This window comes from Theileria equi, chromosome 3 (genome assembly GCF_000342415.1).
Source record: "Theileria equi strain WA chromosome 3, complete sequence".
Taxonomy (NCBI): Eukaryota; Apicomplexa; class Aconoidasida; order Piroplasmida; family Theileriidae; genus Theileria; species Theileria equi.
In genome coordinates this window covers 1,832,159-1,852,457 of record NC_021367.1, presented here as the reverse complement: position 1 = coordinate 1,852,457, position 20,299 = coordinate 1,832,159, and the positions used below count along the sequence as shown (strand labels likewise).

The following is a 20,299-nucleotide window of genomic DNA, read 5'->3' as shown; positions in this document are numbered from 1 at the left end:
TATGTAGACACAAGAAAAAATGCATAGTAATCGCTCATTTATTTGCAATGCTCTTTTTACGTCTCCTTCTCTTTATCTTATGCAAAATTAGAGGCACGGAACGGACAGCCAAAGGGTGAAACAACACTCGAGTAGTAGAGATCAAAAATTACAGAAGGGTGGTCCTTTACCACCGAGTTTAAAGCTCTATATTAAAGTTCACTGGGAAATTTGGTCAATTTGTTATCTGGGCTCTCCAGAGTAACGTGTAGTCTCTTGAAGCACTTGGACTTTATCTGCAAATGGACCCAAAAGTCGTCCATGAAAACGTCCTCATTAAATACGTCCTTGAGGGTAAACTGGTACTTCTTCTCTGTTGAAAGTTTTAACGTTTTCACCGCTCCAAGTGAGGTATACCTTAGTACTCTTCTCCCAGGAACTACAATTGCACTTCCGATCTGCAAATCTACGGTATGCTCACAGCCTCCAGAGTATCGGCCATGCGGCGTAAGTGATAACGTAACGTCCTTGTAGACCCTTCTCTGTATGTCAGAAACGGTACCTTGAACCGTGAAGTTGACTGCTCTGTGATAATAGCCATCAGCCGAAGGACCTGGAGACTCCAAATCGAGAATTACTGTCCTCATTCCCACTTCATCACTTAGTTTAAAAGCATCGTATAGCTTCTTTTCAAACGGAGGTCCCTTTTTAGAAGTGCCTGGGAACAAAAACGACAAGTGCTCCTTTTCAATAACGTCGGCAGCTACAAAGGCCAAAAACGATATAATCAGCAAGTGCCTCATTCTAAGTACCTGTAAAAGTGTGTGGGTGTCTTTAGATATATAAATGTCAAACGGATATCAGGGAATATAAAACACACTTTAGAGTTGAAAATGCCAAAGGTGTAAATCTGTATCTAAGACTTCAAGAACTCGCCAATGCATCAAACTGGGCGCTTGATTACAAATGTGTGTGAAGCGCAGCCAATATCTAGAAAATTCTCGGTAGATTATCTATTCACCTTCTCCTTAAAGCCTTTGCTGCATTGAGTGTGTAAAGTTGTAGCAAAGAGGTATGGGGAAGCGAGGCCTCCGATCCTAACCTTGCAAAAGTTGTAACCTCTATCCCACATTTCAAGCCAATGCGTACGTTTATACTTTCCATTGTGTGTAACATAAAGGCTATGGAGATGAAATTTGTGGAATACAAGGTCCTAGAGTCCCATTCATACAAAGAGATCCCAAGAACTCCCTCAATAGTACCATTATTGGTCGATACTCGGTAGAAATCTATATACATTTAGGATATTTGCAACAAATAGTCGTGATAGGACGTCTAGGAACAATGTGTATCATCATGAGAGTGTACAGGTTACCAAGTGCCTTGAGGACCAGAAGCGTGATTCCTGGAGGCAATATCGGCTCTACAGTACCAGTAGTCATCCGCAGAATCCATTCACGGACCCCCACCAACCACAGTCCAAACATCCGCAAACCACCAGCGGCAAAAATAGAATTCACATGACTGGAAGGGTATGAGAAAAGAAAAAACTTAGCGGCTTCTAGTGAAGCCTAATACTAGCATAAAACACGGTTCGCCACACCGTCATGCAAGCTTAATGATGCTTGCCGGTGAATTTAGTGACAGCCTTGGTGCCCTCAGAGACGGCATGCTTGGACAACTCACCAGGAAGGACAAGCCTGACGGCAGTTTGAATCTCGCGAGAGCTCAAAGTCTCCTTCTTGTTGTACTTGCAGAGCTTGCCGGCCTCCGTTGCAACCTTGTCAAAGGTATCAACGATGAAGGAGTTCATGATCAACATGGACTTCTTCGAGATACCAGTGTCAGGGTGTACCTGCTTCAACACCTTGAAGATATAGGTGCCATAGGTCTCGGAACGATTCTTCTTTTTGCCACCCTTGTTTGCGCTTTTGGCCACCATCTTGATCTGTAAAAATATGTCTAGCTGCATACACAGATGAAGGTCATAGCACCCTCACACGAACACAGAGATCAGGGTACCGGGATTCAGGTCCCTGGAGTTGGGCCGGGCCAACTCCCCAGGATCGACAAAACGGTCAATCCGGACCCGCATCGTCACACACTAGTCCCGCCCGTGTGAGCGCCAGCCATATTCATATATATGAAAACTTACATATTCTAGTGATTAAAAGTAAAAGAAAATATCAAGTGAACGTAGAGAGACAGCCCTATTAACGCAAGCACAACAAGCCAATATTGGGTCAGGGTGTAAAAACGCGTCCCCATTCAAGGGAGGAAACTCGTCCACCCCGTCCCCTGCAGTGATCATTTGGAAGTTTGTCAATCCCTGTGGATGTATGTGAACTTTGGTTATCCTCTGTTTGTGGCATAGGTACCCCGCCGGTGTGTCGAGTTGTCATTGTTTGGCCAAGGGCCATAGGTGTGTGTCTAAATATAGACTCAACTTTCATCCCGCCGCTCCAACTCCTTTTGTTATTATATTCCTCACTAAACCGCGACTCTCTGCTCTGGAGAGCAGCTGTCTGTTCAGCTATCGCCACAGAGTTGGGAAGCAAGCGTAGAATTTTCTCCTCTGTGGCTGTACCCTGTCCGGCAAACGCCAGGTATTTGCACCGTGTTTTGTTCCCCTTGTCTTTTAGTAAGGGTGTGGGTGGCCATGTGGATACGTCAGAGTATTTGTAAGTATGCACATAAATGTCGGATGGAACTGGACCCGTGGGTATGGAGATGTTTTACCAACTCTCACTGCTGATTGGCGGGAATTTCTACCATTTAACAGGTACCTATAGTGTTTCTTGAGAAAACTCAGAATGTTAGTGGTAAATTTGTGAGTTGTAGAGAAATGTGTGCCGGAAGTCGGTCCATTTGAGCTGCTCAGCCTTCCATGGAGTTTTCATGTATGTGATTCTTTGCACACTTTACCGTATAGAGTCTTCCATCTACGGTTATAATCTATAAGACTTTCTATATATCGCTGGCATCTCCCTAGTACCCCTTATCTACACACACCTAGAGTTGCCATAAACCTGAGATGCAACCCGGTGCAAAGAACAGCGTCGATAGCCAAAGAAATCAGAGCACAAATTTGGAAATTTCCAAAAAGAGGATACGCTTGAGCGTAGAATTTGGATTTCCGGTGCGGAAGGCGAAGAAGATTCGAAAAGAAACAAGGTTTTAAGTAAATCTGAATCTACCGTTCTAAATAGGATAGAATCAGACGTTTTAAGTGAATATGAACGTAGTATCTTGGATGGAACTAAGAGAAACGAAATCCATAGGCAAATTTCTCTGGATTATAAAGTATACCCGGACCATTTCCCACGAAAAAGATCTACGCCAAGCAACTTCTCACGGCACTTCCATCAGGAAGAGACAAAACTGTTTAAGCGGAAGCTAAATTGTATACATATAAAGGATTTAACTTACAATACACTACTCTAGTGAACTGGAGATTGTCATGTGAAAATATAAAGGAGAGCAGTCGTGGAAAGAGAAGGTTGTCTAGTATAAATATTGACTGTGAAACGCAAGACTACGTCTAAAGTATAATTTATCAAACAATAGTTCCGGAACGTTCGATCTGCTTGTTCAAAATTTAAGGAAGTCCAGCTCAACAAACAGTGTTGTTTCTGATTCTGAGATTCCAAGTCAGTGTAAAGTTAGCTACGGTAACAAAAGTGACTGCATAATTCTCAAGGTCTGGAAATATTAAGTCAACATACAAGGTGAGATTCGTTCCGTATATTGTCACAAGTTCTCATTTATGAAAATCTAAATTATCCAATATACAAATGGCTAAAATGGAGACTAATGAACAAGGAACAGAAATACCAAATGACTCAAAAATAAAACATGAAAAGATTACGGATGAACATAAAATAAATGAAAACACCTGTAACCTACGTGTAAAAGGTGTAATTAAACAGAATATCCAAGAGAAGTATAGTGAAAATGAAGATGGAATATTTGGTAGGATGGACTATTATAAAAAAATGTACACTACCTTCGAAGACAGAGTCAATTCTATGTGGAATAGAGGCGAATTTGGATCTTCCACAGAGCGACTTCCAGGAACTAGAAAAAGTGTACATTTTTACAACGATTTAGACCTAGAGTCATTCAGAATTCCACAGAAAATTACAGTTAAATCACATAGGAGCATGCAAGTTTGCCATACGGAAAGATCTACAGGGGCTTTTAGAGAACAGAACACGGTATCAAAAATACTAAGGTCCGGCCAAAAACTGTACGCATTTAAATTTTGCAATCCTGGAATTAAAACACCGCTCTACCTCGATGTGGGCTCATTGGAAAGTATGCATTGCGGTCTGGTGTATGCGAGTCGAGAAATTGGACTTTTCAAAGTCTCAATTGTACCACCACCAGAAAGTTTTGGAAGCAAAGTCTGGAACTTTTTAGGGTTGAATGACAAAAAAGAAGGTCTAATATCCAGTATGATGGGTACATTTGCCGACTATACCGGGTTTTCATGGTCAAACGAGACCAAGGTAGATGAAAGAAAAACAAATCTACCATTTGTGCAACTGAGATACATGTATACTCTGGATGATGAACTTGCAATTGCAGATAATACACTTCCAACAAACTGTTATATCGCTTCATTCTTTAACGGGCACTTTGAAAAACTCATGTGCATGCAAAATATGAGAAATATTAAAAAGGAAGATATAAGAGGAGACCATAGGTTTACACTTATGCTAAAACCTCTACATTCTGACACCAAAAAGTGTACAATTGTAAATTCTAGCACAAATGAACAACTGTGCATAGATACACTTACAAATGAATTAAAGTTTGGAAACTCAAATGCCCCTGGATCATATTCATATATCGTTCCAGCTTGCTTTAAATTAGTTCCATTGCATACGATTGTAAGTGCAGTAGAACCAAACGTAAAGTGCGAAACAGAAAGAAGAATTCGCACCCCAACAGTAAAACGCAGTGCAAGATTTGTCGATAACTATGGCAATTTTTCTCCAATCACAGCCGCCGCTGGAACACCAGCTCCATCTCCAAGACCGGAAAACATAATGCAGAACGCTTCAGGTATAAACTCCGGCTCAAATGATATACCTTTTGAGATGCCACAAAGGAATTTGAAAGAGCCAAATTATACAGACGCAGAAAAGGCAAACATAGAAGAAATCTACATAGGAAAGACAGAAAAGGATGTACAAAATTTTGATAAATCTCCAATATCAATATGCAGTAGAACAACTCTGGTTCCAATGAAGGGAAATGTAGAAACTTCCAGAGATGTAAATGTAAAGAATTTAAAACTGAGGTTCGAAAGGTGCGCCCAGAATTAATAAATTGATACCAGACCCTGCTTATTACGGGGTAACTTAACGTTTAAATGTATAGTATACGAAAACTATATACACTTGTTTCTAGAGGTCAGATATCCAATTAATTTGGTGAAGACATACCATCCATTGAATGAAAAACTGACAAGACAAACAGCATAAGTCTGTATTTATAATGAAATAGAATATTGCTGTGGATATAAGTTACTGATTATTAAACCACGGATATGAATATCACTAATTAACCTGCCATTTTGGCATGACTGAATTTTTAAAATAGAGGGAGTATAAGGTTACTTTTTTAGCCTTTTGTTCACGTGTTTTTACGAGGTAATAGTAGAGTTGAGTGTTGTTATGAACTAAAATATTTGCTCTTGTGCAAATTTTGTGCTTTATCTACCTAATGTGTTTATTTACAGTACCCTCTGTTATAAATTCCATAGCATTGGTTACTATATCCGGGTATACAAGTGGGATTTTACTATTTTATAGTAAGATGTGTTGTGACTTTTGTCTAAATAACTATTCATTTTGAATATTGAACATGATGTAGTATGGATTTGGGAATTTTAAATAACAAACGAGTCTTCTTTGGACTATATCCCATATATGTGTCCCTCTTCTCCATCTGAGTATGCTTTGAAGAACTAAAAAGTTTTTGAGGTTCGGCTTTTAGCTGAATGTGATCATTGTCACCTTAACCAACCATGTTTTATACAGTCACTTTTATGACTGATAACAGGATCATTACCCTGCTCTAACTTCCCACATATTTGTGGTTCCAATAAAATCTTGTTCTAGACAATCACCCTCTTTGTGGCTAAATGTCAAGTGATTTGTAGCTTTGTTGCTACTTGTGTGTTCAATATTCTGTAGTCTTTATATGATATGAAGAAATGGTAGTTTTATAATATCTCAGATGAATCAAAATCTATTTCCAGTCTTCTGGAGTTGAAAATGAAGTTTGTAGATAAAAGTAAGGTTTACCGATATAACATGAATAATCTTTGAATATAGTAGAGTCCATTCAACATGCATAAATGTAGACTAAATGCCGAAACATCCCTTGTCTAGCTGTCATGGTAGAAGGGCGATTGGGGAAGATCTAAAGTTTGCAGTCTTTACGGTGAACTCCAAGATCTTACCTTGAGAGTAGCATTACCATTTCCGGTACAAAATAAATCGTAATATAGTAAATCTTTGTGATCACGCATGTTAGCGGCGTAAGTGTTGGAGATATAAATCAGTGATGCAGAATACACGACGAGCATATGTAGAGGATAGCTTGCGGTCCATGAAAGGACCAATGAGAGCGGATAGAAATTGGCGCCTACTAATATACGTTCGGAGAAATATGGGAGAATTGCACATATGGAAGTAGACACGATGTAGAGTGACCAGTGCTATGGGAAGGCAAGAAGTTGATTGACACAGTGACTACCGGGTTGGCAAAAATTCCCCCAAAATACGTAGACGCTACGATACTCTCCAAGACCTCTACTTCTAGATCAAACGGACCAATGGATCTCCAAAGAACTTCTTTAGGACGTAGTATCCTGCTCCACCTATTATACCACCTCCTCCCAGAAATAAAGCACCAGATATAATGTAGAGCCACCATCTAATCTGACAGAGAGTCTTGTAGCTGTTCAAGATGGTGAAGGTTTTACTGGTATCTTTGTCATTGTTAGGTATTTCACCGCCGGAAACTTTCTTCCAATCATCCTTATTGGGAACTTTCTTGTACCATACCTTGGTGGAATCTCCACCAGATATACTGTGCTCAAAGTAGATCAAAAGTGGCTTTCCTATATCTGGCTTAAGACTACAATAATATACAAAGACGCTTGGAACATTAAGCATTGGTGTTGAAATTTTGCTAATGGAGGAATTCCCCTTATAAAATCCAGAAATATGGAAGCTATTTTTATCACCAAGATGGTTATTTTGCTTATACTTATCGTTAATCTCATGCTTGTATACAACAAAGTCTCCTAGTGCATTAGGAGAGTAACTGCTAGTGACATTTGTGACCTTAATGAGTGGAGCGTGTGAAGGGTCCAAAGTATTGTAATCATAGGAATTTATTTTATGACAATATGTAATGGTAGTATCCTTATCTAGGCCAAAAGGCCTCTTAGATATGTCAATTACAGTTACACCGTTAAGTTTACAATTCAACAAATCGAGCTTTTTCCCCAGGGTATCTGTAGTATTAAAAGCTGTCTCGGGATCACGAGGTTCTGTAACCTTTTTCCAGTTCCTATTATAATCAGTTCCAGTGTTTTCATACCAATCAGTCTTAATATTAGAAGAATCGTTCCCACAGCTTTTCTGTTTCAGTTTCTCAATCTTTATAAGTAGAGGCTTCCCCTCTTCAGGAAGATGAGACCAATAATACACTGAGACTGAAGTGACATTATGAGTCTCCTGTATAACATGTATCTTGTTTTGCACTCCTTTATAAACAAGTCCAGAAAGTGTAAAGTAACTTCCTTTCCTACTTTCAACGGTATGTTTGTAGAGGTCATAGTTGGTGGGAAGATCATCAGATGCTCCTGAACCTGGAGTCTTATCAATCTTTATCCTCTCACCGGGCAACTCAGGACTTTCATATCCTATAGTAGTGTCTTTCTTTGATATATCAATTGTCACCTTTGGAGGTGCACAAGTGCTAGTTAGAGTATCAAGCAGAGTGAGGATCTGTTCATGGGAAGATGGAATTAATGGAGGATCTTTAATAGAAACTACTACCCATTTTCTATTCATATTTTGATACCATTTCCTGAAATTCATCCTAGTACTAGTCTTTATATATACCAACAGCGGTTTCTTTTCCTGCTCGCAGGTGTAAACTCTCACTTCTTCAACATCAAGAATGGGTGAAAAAATAGTAGTTGGCCCAATAGATATCTCATGGGACTCATTCTTAAAAGACAGTACATGAAACTTTCCACCATAATTCTTAAGAGAGTGAGTATAAACAGTGTAACTTTCAAGAAATTTACCAGATTCATCATCTTTCTTAACTTGCATTCTATCATTACCATGTTGAGGATCCATATTGGTATCCTTACAAGCATCATAGTAGCCAAGACTCTCCTTCTGACTAATATCTATTATCACTGCATTGTTAAGTCGACAGTTGAGAAGTTTAAGCTTCTTTTGGAGTTCTGAACATTTATTGCTTGGGCACCATTCAGTCCATTGTATGTTGTCATCGGGCTTAGAACCAACGTTTTCGTAGTAAGATTCCATGGCTTCTTTACCACCAGAATCCTGGGTAATTTTTACGAGAAGGGGTCTACTGATAGCTTCCTTAGTAGGTATCTCTAGGGCAGACCAATAATAGACGGAAACGCAAATAACTTTGTAGATTGGTAACGGAAATCCAATAACATTCTCAAACTTATATTTGAATGCACTCACAGTAAAACATTCAGTCTTATCATCTAGGGAATGCTGGTATTCCATGAATCCATTTAGACGCCCTTCTAGGTGTCTTTCGGGAGAAACTTTGACAGAGCGATCGAGGATCTGGGAATAATATGAAGGACCTCTACTATCAATTCTTATTGCAATAATGGGCGTTGAAAGTACGTCAATGACCTTTCTACCAAAATCAAGGCCTGGTTTAATTACTGGGTCAAATAAATCTTTGTGAATAAGAGGTGGACCCAAGTCTAACTCATCATCTTTGTTTTCTGGTTGGATAGTACCGTACGGGTCCTCCAAAGATGTAAGATCTCCCAAATCTTCGTTATCTCCATCTGGATTGTCCTCGTAGTCATAGTCATCAGATTCACTATCTTTTATAAGAATCAGGTATTCACTTAGAATTGCTTTAATCCTAACGGAGTCATGTGGACCTGTTGGTTCCTTATCAACTTGTATCCACCCATCACTATCACTGGATGCTCGCTTGTACCACTTGAAACCCATATGTGTGTGCCAGGATGGACCCACTTTTCTTGGTTCTATATACAGAAGAAGTGGCTTTTTGTTATGTTCAAGATCAAAGTATATGTATGTGCTATGTATTCTCAGTGGATGCGGTAGTCCAGTTTGTGTTTTCTTTCTATCCCTAAATCTCGTTACTGATCCCTGCACAGTTTGACGGGAAAAGGTATACTCTGATTCATGTTGTTGCTGTTCTGCCTTAATTTTAGTCTTGCACAGAGAACAGCATTTATAAGATCCTTCCTGTCTAAATATGTTCACGACATGAACATCGTACTGTCTACAATTTAGTATGTCAAGGTACTTCAAGAGGTCATTGGATATTTTTTCACTCAAGTTTTGGTTCCAGTGAACTCCATTCTTGGTATAGTAGTAGGTGGATGATCCTTTTTTCACAAGTTTTATAATTAGGGGCCTTCTATAATCATAATCACCTTTCCAATAGTAAGCATAGACATCTTTACATTTGCTAAAACTGCCAAACCCAGTGAATTTTATAATTCCCTTATAAATGCCAGCTATTGAATGTATTCTCACTCCGTGATGGACTTCTATATACCCTGGATACTCTTGGGATTCTTTTGTCGAAAGATTTATAATTTCAGTACCAGATTGATATCTGCGGTGTCCCTTAGCTACTTCATAAGTCCTACCTCCAGTTCCTGGATGTCTTCCAAGGTCAATATTCACGCTAATATAGGCTCCCATTTTGTCTTGTCCATTTTAGGACACACGTGGTATTCTTTGATACAAGCCTAGGTATTGAAAAATAGGAGTTGTATGATACAAAGTGCTGTTTTGTCATTCATAATGCAGATTATAATGTAGGTTTGAAAGGTGCAGAGATCTTTGCTCAGCAGTGTAACTTCGTGTTCTAGCACACACATTGCGGTCCGCTTTGGAGCTAATAGATGAGAATATTGTAGAGTGTAACAACACTTGATCCAGTAGTTTGAAATTCATCTGTGATAGGTTTGCTGCAAGTGAATATCTAGAATGAGACAATTGGCTCATTTATCCAATCGTATCTAATCTATGGATGAAAATCCTACAATTATATACTGCAAATTTGACAGAGGTGATATACTATTCAATATATCAACTGAATTGGAAAAGGTGTGAGTCTCTTATCGAAGGTAGGTTGGAGGGATGGTGCAAAAGCTCCATAAATCAGTGGTTATTGCCGTAACTAACCCACTGTGGAACATCTAGAGGACGAAACTCGAGTAAGTATAGCCCATGGATGAATAAAGAGGTGGTTGGTGGGCAATAGAGCAGAATGTGCGAAGCTGAATGATACACATGATGTCGTTTCAAATGGCTATCTAGAGCGTGATTCACGCACTTTGGAGGGAGCAATCGTAAGAGTATAGATTCCAATTATGAATGTAATGAGTATAATGGCCATACGGTTCCTCTACTCTGAATAAAGGCGTCATGGTCTTCCCACCATTCCCCCAAGGAAGAGGATCAAAAGTGAGTTTATCCCACAACAAGAGAACGTTCATGCAATTTAATGAGCGTAAAAGTCCAAAATACACCTATAAATCCACATGAGCTATCATTCTATGGAAAAAGGGGGACACCTTTATCCAATGACACCAAAAGCACAAACCAACACCTTGCCATTCTCAGGGTGAAATAAAGCTATTTTTCATCTTTACACCATACCTAGGCAATAATATGGTGTTAATGGCAAACTGGAATAAGCCTCCCGAAAGTCTCCAGTGCTCTATGGCTATCCACCTTGACCAAGTCACCAGGGACTTTTCATCCGTCCCCTTTACATACCCATATTCAAACAGTCACAAAACGTAGTATTGTGCATATAAGGTGATGGCTTATGATGAAAGGAATGTGTAAGTCATCTCTTCCTGGCCGCAGTCTTAGGTGTGTAGACGTGGTGTCTACTAGAGACTTCTTGTGGACAAACAACCTTCACATTTCGTCTATAATGCACATTTATAGTATTACCAAGATTAGTCCTGCCATTATTCCCACTTCTTCTTCCACTGAGAAATTATGCTGGTAATTATCCCGACACACTCCTTCCTCTTCCTCCACAGGTCACAAGAGTTATTCTACATACAATGTGTAATGGTAATCTGCATATGGAATCTTGTTGCATTGGTTTAGTCTCTAAGAAGGGATCTTCCATATGGAGATTCCACTAGATTGACCACGGAAGACTGGAGATGAGGAGGCTCTCGGAAGATGTCTATTTTCGTCCTCATTTGGTCTACAAAGGCCATTCATAGACATCTTTAAACCTGGGCACCTACAAACACATCTATACAGGAAGGTAAAGAGCATTACAAATTACTAAAGTAGACTGACTAAATCGGCTGGAAAAAGGGCTAGATATTATGTGTATTGCTCTAGCCATTCCTTAATGTGCGGTTTAATGAGAAATAAAGGCTGAGCGGCTGTAATATAGTGAAGTGAGCCACTCAGTTCTATAAGTTTTGTGTATTCAGAGCTAGCTATGCGCTCAAGTATTTCAATTGGTCCACTTATCCCACAAATGTAATCGTCTGTAGTATGAATAAAAAGTGTTGGTAGGTTCCTAGGGTAGTTTACCATGTTCTCAGACTCCTTTACATCGTCACAAGCGTCAAATATTTGCTTGGTTGTCTTTAACGTCAGTTTTTTGCTCCCTAGAAATGGGTCATGATGTCTAGCAAACAAGTCAAAAACTCGTCCACAACCCAAAAAACTTTCCTTTGGATTAATATTATCTAGTATAACAGACGAAACGAGTCCAAGAAATGGCCTTGCTAGTTTCTTAGGCAAAGTGTTCAGGTAGTGACTAACGTTGAACATTCCAGAGGTGACGATGATACCGTCCAGGAATTTGGCTCCCTTCTCAGCATTACCGTGAAACTCTTGCACAGCCCGAAAAACAATGTTTCCTCCCATTGAAAATCCTAGCAAGAATGTCCTTCTATCCGTGGGAATGTTCTCGTAGAGGCTACTCTTGTCCCACTTTTCAGAGGGGTCATCAAATTTACCTCTCTTCACTATACTTATAAACTGGAGAGTGTCGTAAACGTAATGTTTGAAATTCTCAGCTTGGTATACCTTCTCACCATTTGCCTCCGAAAGACCATGGGACTGATGATCAAATCCATAGACATTGTAGCCAAATCTGTTTAGAGCCTCTACAAAGCTACCTTCATATTCGTATCTGGGCGAAACGTCCAAGAGATTCCCATGTAGAACCAGGCGCTCGAAAAAGTGCCTATACCTATCCGCATTACGAGGCTCCAAAGGAGCTGTATAATAACCCAGAGGATTAGCGGCTGGAGAGAGGTCGTATCCAAAGTGTCTATAATTCCACTCCGTACTCGAAGCACAAAATTCAGACATGAAGTGTCCGCGAATTCCGTGGACAAGAATGACATCACCTTTGGCATTCTTAACTCTAGAGGCATATGTTGCAATCCGTAGACCTTGCCTATTCTTAAAACTGCTCATGATAATTTCACCAGTAGCTTTGTGGGTGTATATTGGACGATTCAGTCCTGAAAGAGCATAATAGTAGCCATCTTTATCAGTGGGATTCCAACCACCTATATCTTTCTTGAAATATAAAATCTTACGAGCGTTTACAGTGTCGTCAACAAAAATGAAAAGAGCAACTGGTACACTTCCTCTAAGAATCAGGTTCAGGTAAGTGCAACGTTCGCTTTCTTCAGAGGCTTTCCATATGACATCTCCATTATCAACAACGGACCGTAGTCTTAAGCCGACGCAAGGCATACAAAAACGCACAGCATGACCTTCAATTGCGAGGTCCCTAATGTAAAATGTGTCTCTCTGTAAGTTTGAAATCTCTGCTGTAATCTCATTACTAAATTCATATTCCTTAAATCCAGCCTTCACCAGGCCTAGTCTATACTCATTCTTTGTAGTGGATATCCATTCATTGTTTACCCTGCAAAAGAAGAGTTCCTTTGTTGCATTCTCTGAAGATATTATAAGATAGATGACCTGTGGATTATTCCTTGGATAAGAGGAGGCGTAGAGACATCGCTCAGTAGTGCCCATCCATAAAACACTCTCAGCTTGAACTGAAGTTATGCCATAACCTACATTTGGCGCGTAGACAGAAAAGGGAAAGTTTGGTGAGCTGTTCATATAGAGTTTGCTTGGATCATTGGTCCCATTTATGTTTAAAACTATGGTCCCTAGTAGAGATTGGTTCGAAGCCTCACGGCTAAAGCTCCTGTAAAATCTCTCTTCTGTGATCTTCTTCCATCCTCCAACATTCTCATAGTAAAATATCTTACTCAGGTCGTTACTGTTGCTGGCGTATACAGCCACTAGTCTTGCCGCAAATGACGTTGAACAACCATTCTTCTCTCTGAACATAACGACTGAAACATGGTCGCAAAGATAGCCATTGGCAGAGATCCAGAGTATGTCCTGCCCATCCCATACTGAGAGTATCCTATAACCATCTTTGGCAATGTGTATCTTTGCGACCATCCCATAGGGATTTCTTGTGAATGTGTCTATGGAGGAGGAGTCCGTATTGGTGACATCAAGAATGGCGTGTTTAGTACCTTCATCATGATCCGCCCAACCGTACCGTAGAAATAGGTGGAATGTACAAACGAATAGCGTACATCTCATGTGATTATAAAGCCATTGTAGCCTCTGAATAACTTGTCTGGTCAATGGGCAGGTGGGGACAGGGGAGTGTACTTCTATTTACCATGTAAATAGAAGGAATATGAGAGAATTAAAATTATCTACCACCTACAAATATAATGTGTCCAATCGACGTTGTATGATGACGAGAGTGTCCTCAGTTTGGGATATTGCAAAGTAGTTGTAGGTGGTAGGTCCCAAAAAGAATATTACGGGTGTCTCAACCAGTTATCGCAATGACCTTGAAAATTGTGGAAAATGCTGGCGGTATATATCCGAATGATGGTTTGTCAACAAAACTGTGAAATTATACATTTATCCTAACCTTTAATAACCAGGAATAGACACTTGCACAAGAAGAAATATTTTAGCCATATGATGATCTAGAGTGTAAATTTCACGTCGATAAACATTACAGAATACCAATTCAACTCAATAATCCCGTAGCTATAATGGAGTAGACTTCTCTGATGCATAGGATCCTTCCAGTCGTCATAGTCACCACATGCCTCTGGTCGTTTATTCCATGAGATTCTACTGAGTAATCGGTGAGGGACACCCTCAACAGGACCGTCGGCGATGTGGAATAAGTCATCAGCAAAAGCAACATGGGCATCATGATGGAGACCCCTTACGAAACCATAGGAACTAGCGAGGGATAAATCGGTAGAGAACAAGGCAACGATCGTGTTATTGTGTATTCACCGTGGCCAGCCAAAAATCTAACACATACACTTTTAAGATTAACAAAACCACAACAGATACAAGGAAATTAAACAATTTATTCTGGTTTTGATCTCTTTGTTCCACTTTGTCGAGTGATTGTGGATGCACCGTCTATAAACTTTGTTCTGAAAATAACATTGGCATTGGAAAACATTCCCTCCTTTAGACTGACTATAATGAATTGTGAATTTGGAAACTGTGTCTTTATCATTTTTCCTATATTCTGGGTGTGACTGAGATCCAGCGCGGCATCAATCTCATCAAGAATGTAGACTGGTGCCGGGCGAACTTTAAGCATGGCAAGAATAAGAGAAAGGGCCAGTAATGATCTCTGTCCACCGGATAATTCCGACAGGGTACTTTTCCACCTTCCATTAAAGCCAACATGCATTGTTATTCCATTTGTTATATCTCCTTCAACTGGAACAAGCTTGGCCTCAGCTCCACTTAGAATATTGAATATGGAACCAAAGTATTCGTTTATGCGTGCAAAGATGCTCTCTACACTTTGTAACTTCTTTACATCTAATTCTGCGATTACATCCTTAATTTTTCCTCTATCCCGTTCCACCTTTTCCATCTTTGTTTGGAGATCTGCATATTCTCCTGCAACCCGCTCATACATTTGTTCAGCTTTATCATTCACCATGAGAGTAGATTTTGCAGTGTGAAGTTCATCCATCCTCTTTTGCACTGCCTCTAAGCGTACATCCGTAAAATTATAGACAGGGTCCACATTAAAACGCTCTTCTTCGGCTACGATCCATGGGTTCTCCCGCTTTAGTTTACTTATTACAACTTGCGATTCATCAACTTCCTTTGCGATTTCATCAAGGGTGTAATCTAATTCCTTTAGTCTCTTTTTTTTCTCCTGCACTTGTGTTTGTTTCTTCTGCAACTCCTGAGCTTTTTCTTGTAATTCAGATTGTCTAGCATGTATTTCTTCCATTTTTTCTTGTAATTCAGACTCTACACTTTGGAGTTGTGTCTTTTTTGAAGATAGTTCTGTTTGTAGTGTTCCAACATCAGTCTGCAAAGCCTGCAACTCTGTTTCCTTCGTCTGGAACTCTGTATTTAGAGCCTCAATTTGGTGTTCCAAATTGTCAAACTCGATTTTAACACTCAACATACTCTCTTGCATAGCGTCAAGTTGCATAGTGGCCGTGCGTATGCTTTTTTTCAACTCTTTAATTCTCTCTCTGGCTTCCTCTTTTTCTTGTGTTTTTTGCAGGGATTCAATTTTCATATGAATAGATTTTATTAATTCCCGTTTTCCCTTAAGTTCTTCTTCCATTTCAGCCTGTTTTTTTTGCATGTCTTGGATTTTGTTAAGTGCAACATATGCGGGTGAACTCTGCATACGAGATTCAAGGCCTTGTAATGTCACCTTGTGCATTTCCAAATCCCGTTGAAGGGCTAATTGTGTTTGAGTCAGTGATTCTAATTCGTCTATTTTACTGCGTATCTCAGCTATTCTTTTTCTGCAATCTTCTTTTCCTTGTTTTGTCTTTTCAATCTCTGTTGACGCCAAAAGCGTCATTTTCATATTGGTCGTAGATCCGCCGCTCATTGATCCTTTTACATCAAATCTGTCACCCTCTACAGTTGCCGTTGGAAAACCGCATTCATAAGCGATCTTCCTTGCCAATTCACTTGTGCGACAAAAAATGGCTCCGCCAGCAATGTACCTAGCCAGCTTGTTGAACTTTGGCTCAAAGGTCAAGACATCTTCGTAGTAGGAAATTTGACCATCTGCTCCACCTATGATACGCTTGCAATGAGAGATATCATCCCGAGTAACAACGCGTCCCTCTACTGCTTCTGCAAGAGGTAGAATAGTTACTCTCCTTTTCCCATTAGCAAACCCATTTTCCTTAAATACCCTAGCCGCAGTATCTTTGTTATCAACAACTATATAACTAAGTTTGTGCCCTGTTAGTATATGCAATGGTACTGAATATTCTGGATCCTTGATGCCAAGTATGTCAAAAACTTGTCCATAGATTCCTGGTCCACTCTTATATGGTATACGTTGTCTCGCCAAATCTGCTTCCAGCCTGTGTATTTTTGAATCAAACTCTTCACACATTTCTGTAAAATCGTGGAGCTCCTTTTTCATTGATTGCATAGGTGGTAATTCTGCTTGCTTTCTCTGTAATTCGTTGAATTTGTTGGTAACCTGTTCAATTTTCTTTTCAACATCTTCTGCTTTACTTATAAATGTCTTTTGCAGTTCTTCCTTTAGTTTATCAGCACCCTTCATTTCTTCCTTCATATGTTTCATAATCTCCAGTGCTGTATTCTCTTCGGCTTCCAGTTTTGATAGTTGTGTTTTGAGCTCCTTTAGTTGAGTCTGCTGAGTTTTGGCATTTGATGTTCCCATTGAACCTTCCAGAGTTTGCAATTCTTCCTTTTGTTCTGCTATTGTGATTTGCAACTGCTCGAGCGTAGACGCTTCTGTTGAAGACGCCTTTTTCTTCTCTTCCAGTTTCTTTTCAGCTTCATGCATCTCTCGGTTAATCATTTCCTTGGCCTGTATAATTTCTTCCATGTCTTTTTCTATTATCCTTCCCTTACTTTCCAGGCGTCCAACCTCCTTCTTCAATTCATCATAAATGGTTTGTACCGAAAGCGTCTCATCCGTAGATGCTTCCTTTTCCATCCTTTTCATATTTTCTTTGCACTGCATACATTCCTCTTCAATTGTCTGTAGTGCATCCTCTACATCTTGTTTTTCCTCTCTCATTTCTTCCTGCTTCCGGATACCGTTTTTATATTCTTCCTTTGCTTTCCAGTATGTATATGCGACTTTAAAGGATTGTAATCTGGTTTCTTCCTCTTTCATGCCAACCCACTGCAGATAATCATTGCAATCGTTCTTTAGTTTCTCCATACATGGAGAAATATCTTCTGTAAGTACTCTACGAATTTCTTCCAGCTTTTGTTCCTTGCGTGTCATAAGTTTGACTGCCGATGCTCTCTTGGCTTCATACAGTCTAGTTCCGGAGGCTTCTTCTATAAGGGTCAGCAATTCCTTTGGTTTCATGTTGACAACTTTGGTAACACGCCCTTGCATAATCAAGAAACGTGCATTGTTTACATTCATTCTAGCTGCCTGGAAGAAATCTGCAACAGCTTTCGGAGTTGCCGGGTGACTATTGATAAAGTGTCTGTTTCTTCCTCCAATTGCGATTTGCCTTGTGACGGTTACTTGAGACATTTTGCGATATGGTTCTGGCAATGGGCTCATGGGTCCAGAGTTGTCAAAGACAACCGTTACAGTTGCCTTTGTGATTCCTGCTTGCCCTTGCTTGTAAATGAGTTCATCGAGTTTACTTGCACGAACGCATGTCAAATCGGAAATGCCAAATACGAAGCAGAGGCTGTCGAGTACATTGGACTTTCCACTTCCATTGAGACCCGTAACTGCGTTAAAATGAGGATCCAGAGGGCCAATCACCGTTCGGGTTGAGTAACTCTTGAACCCATCAAGAATGATGGACTCGATATGCATTGCAATGTGTTGATGAACAAACGGTTATGATATCCTCTGAGAGTTTGGACCTTTTCCAGAGATCCTCTTGGAGTGATTATCTTTGCTACGTCAACCGATCGGTCTAGAGGCACTTAATGGGATGCTGAGACTATCCATATACCTCGACCTGTTCCACACACTGCAACTTGTACTGGACCATAGAGCTATTGGTTGTGCCAGTATATCTCCTCTTTTCACGTGTCGTTTACGGGGCTTTGCCTCCTTCCATAGTCGGAGACAGTTACCTCTTACTATCCCAAACACACCTATCGCTTGGGAGCCCCTGTTGAGTCACGAGGGATAATGGTGGGTTTTGTTGTTATATTTGTGCTTACGCCGGCATATACTCACTGTCTTGGCAGAAATCCCAAAGGGAGCGTGATATGGATGGGGTGGTGAACTCCCTTTGGTCCATAAATCGTTCCTTTTCCTTGGAAAAGACTCAATTCCCCACTAGCGTCGGAATTTTTGTTTATGTTCTTTCGCTTGTCGACTTCGAAACGTATGTATAACAGTTGTATATCTCAAACGCAGTTTAACACACTATGGTCCTTCCAGATGGAGAAATCGTCCAAAATCCTCACATTTCAGAGATAAAAGAACCGGTGAGACTGGAAAGGTTTAGTGGATTCTCGATTTCTGTGCATTCCGACATCGGTAAGCGCCGGAATAGACAAATGTGTGGGCCTTAGGTAGCAGAAGAACCCAAGAGGATCGATACATTGTAGTCCCGTCATTAGGCAAAAATGGCCAAAACATCTCCTTCTTTGGAGTATTTGACGGGACAGTCGGTTAGTTGCGAAGTTGCTCGTTGTCTATCTGCTCTTAGGGGATTTCGCGTCGTCGACCATCCAAAATTCTATTGTCAGACACTTGACGTCTTCCAAAGAATGGTTTGTACATGATCATCAATGCTATATGCAAGACCATAAACAGGCAAGACTTGTTGCAAGAACTCGAAAAAGGTGGAGAAAACATCCCTAAATTAGCTAGTAAAGCGATTTTTAAAATGTACAAAAGCGCCGATGAAGAACTCATTGAGCAATGTGCCAAGCTCTCGAATGACTATGCCTCGTCTACTAGCGTTACTGCCCTGTTTGTAGGTAATTATATTGTTATTTCCCACTTGGTAAGTTGATTGGCAGCAATAGAATTGTCTAGGGAGATAGCAGGGCGTCGATATGCTACAGCAACCGGGGTAAAATGGTAGCAAAGTTTCTGACTGTTGACCACAAGCCAAATAATCCAGAAGAACGACAACGTATTTTGGTTCGTTGCCTCTCCATTACACCTTCTCTATGCATGCGGAACGAAGACATGATTATTTAGGCCTCCGGTGGAACAGTAGAATTTCTTTGCAACCACTCCAATAATCCCTTTATAAGGGGCGGTGACTTCGCGGCCAGAAAGGCTAGGGGCGACCAACCCATGCAGCTGCAGTATTCTCGGGCCTTTGGCGTAAGTTCTTCTACCTCTTTGTCTCACACATGCGCATAGGGAAAGGACCTGAAGATGTATGGGCTGAGCAACGTTCCAGAAATCTTTATATTTGAGCGCAAGGCTCATCACAAATGTCTGATTTTGGCGTCGGATGGTTTGTGGGACGTGAAGGATAGTCACGAGGCATTCAGCACGCTGTTCTATGCGAGAGACATGGGTAGGTTACAGGCCAATTGTGCACGAGCATATAGGTGAGAATCCAACGCAGTATTTGATCGAGTCTGTGATCGCCGATCAAAAGTCCAGAGCCAGGAACTCTGACAATATCACAGTTTTGGCAATATTCCTAGATTAAAATGCTTTAACGTCTCTAGTACCCGTTATTTATTTCGCCACTAGACACCACTGAAGAATCCACCAGTGTGTAGTGGACGACGTTCTGTTACTTTGTGATTAATATGCGCCTATGTTTTCCTATTTTGGAAAATTTGCTTCTACTCTTTGTTTCATCGGGAATTAACGTCCGTTTAGTGCACACATTTGGTCTGCGCGAGTCTGCAAGGTTTACTCCTAGTACTTTGCCTTTATATCCCCTCGATTTTCAGGTGTGTGCTTGTTTTGTCGTGTTTCGTGTAAATTTGTGTCCATGGTTCACGTTTTCTCTATTTAGGAC

General features: G+C 40.4%; 7 protein-coding genes across 7 annotated transcripts; 2 read left to right on the top strand and 5 right to left on the bottom strand.

Moving 5' to 3' along the window:
- Nucleotides 1–167: 167 nt before the first annotated feature.
- On the bottom strand, nt 168–1,020 carry BEWA_009160 (signal peptide-containing protein). Its single transcript, XM_004831113.1, has 2 exons — nt 860–1,020; nt 168–791 (listed from the first exon to the last, which is right to left on the bottom strand). The coding sequence occupies exon 2, from the start codon at nt 780–782 to the stop codon at nt 192–194; it is 591 nt and encodes a 196-aa protein (XP_004831170.1). The 5' UTR covers nt 783–791; nt 860–1,020; the 3' UTR covers nt 168–191.
- A 574-nt stretch (nt 1,021–1,594) lies between these two features.
- BEWA_009150 (histone H2B, putative) lies at nt 1,595–1,951 on the bottom strand (the record flags this gene model as incomplete). Its single annotated transcript, XM_004831112.1, has 1 exon — nt 1,595–1,951. The coding sequence occupies one exon, from the start codon at nt 1,949–1,951 to the stop codon at nt 1,595–1,597; it is 357 nt and encodes a 118-aa protein (XP_004831169.1).
- A 1,831-nt stretch (nt 1,952–3,782) lies between these two features.
- Nucleotides 3,783–5,312, top strand: BEWA_009140 (hypothetical protein; the record flags this gene model as incomplete). Its single annotated transcript, XM_004831111.1, has 1 exon — nt 3,783–5,312. The coding sequence occupies one exon, from the start codon at nt 3,783–3,785 to the stop codon at nt 5,310–5,312; it is 1,530 nt and encodes a 509-aa protein (XP_004831168.1).
- A 1,500-nt stretch (nt 5,313–6,812) lies between these two features.
- On the bottom strand, nt 6,813–9,977 carry BEWA_009130 (hypothetical protein; the record flags this gene model as incomplete). Its single annotated transcript, XM_004831110.1, has 1 exon — nt 6,813–9,977. The coding sequence occupies one exon, from the start codon at nt 9,975–9,977 to the stop codon at nt 6,813–6,815; it is 3,165 nt and encodes a 1,054-aa protein (XP_004831167.1).
- A 1,656-nt stretch (nt 9,978–11,633) lies between these two features.
- BEWA_009120 (hypothetical protein) lies at nt 11,634–13,907 on the bottom strand (the record flags this gene model as incomplete). Its single annotated transcript, XM_004831109.1, has 1 exon — nt 11,634–13,907. One exon carries the CDS (start codon nt 13,905–13,907, stop codon nt 11,634–11,636), a length of 2,274 nt encoding a protein of 757 aa, XP_004831166.1.
- Nucleotides 13,908–14,693: 786 nt separating this feature from the next.
- BEWA_009110 (RecF/RecN/SMC N terminal domain-containing protein) lies at nt 14,694–18,165 on the bottom strand (the record flags this gene model as incomplete). Its single annotated transcript, XM_004831108.1, has 1 exon — nt 14,694–18,165. One exon carries the CDS (start codon nt 18,163–18,165, stop codon nt 14,707–14,709), a length of 3,459 nt encoding a protein of 1,152 aa, XP_004831165.1. The 3' UTR covers nt 14,694–14,706.
- A 922-nt stretch (nt 18,166–19,087) lies between these two features.
- On the top strand, nt 19,088–19,981 carry BEWA_009100 (protein phosphatase 2C domain-containing protein; the record flags this gene model as incomplete). Its single annotated transcript, XM_004831107.1, has 5 exons — nt 19,088–19,315; nt 19,348–19,455; nt 19,516–19,644; nt 19,684–19,843; nt 19,878–19,981. 5 exons carry the CDS (start codon nt 19,088–19,090, stop codon nt 19,979–19,981), a joined length of 729 nt encoding a protein of 242 aa, XP_004831164.1.
- Nucleotides 19,982–20,299: the final 318 nt, after the last annotated feature.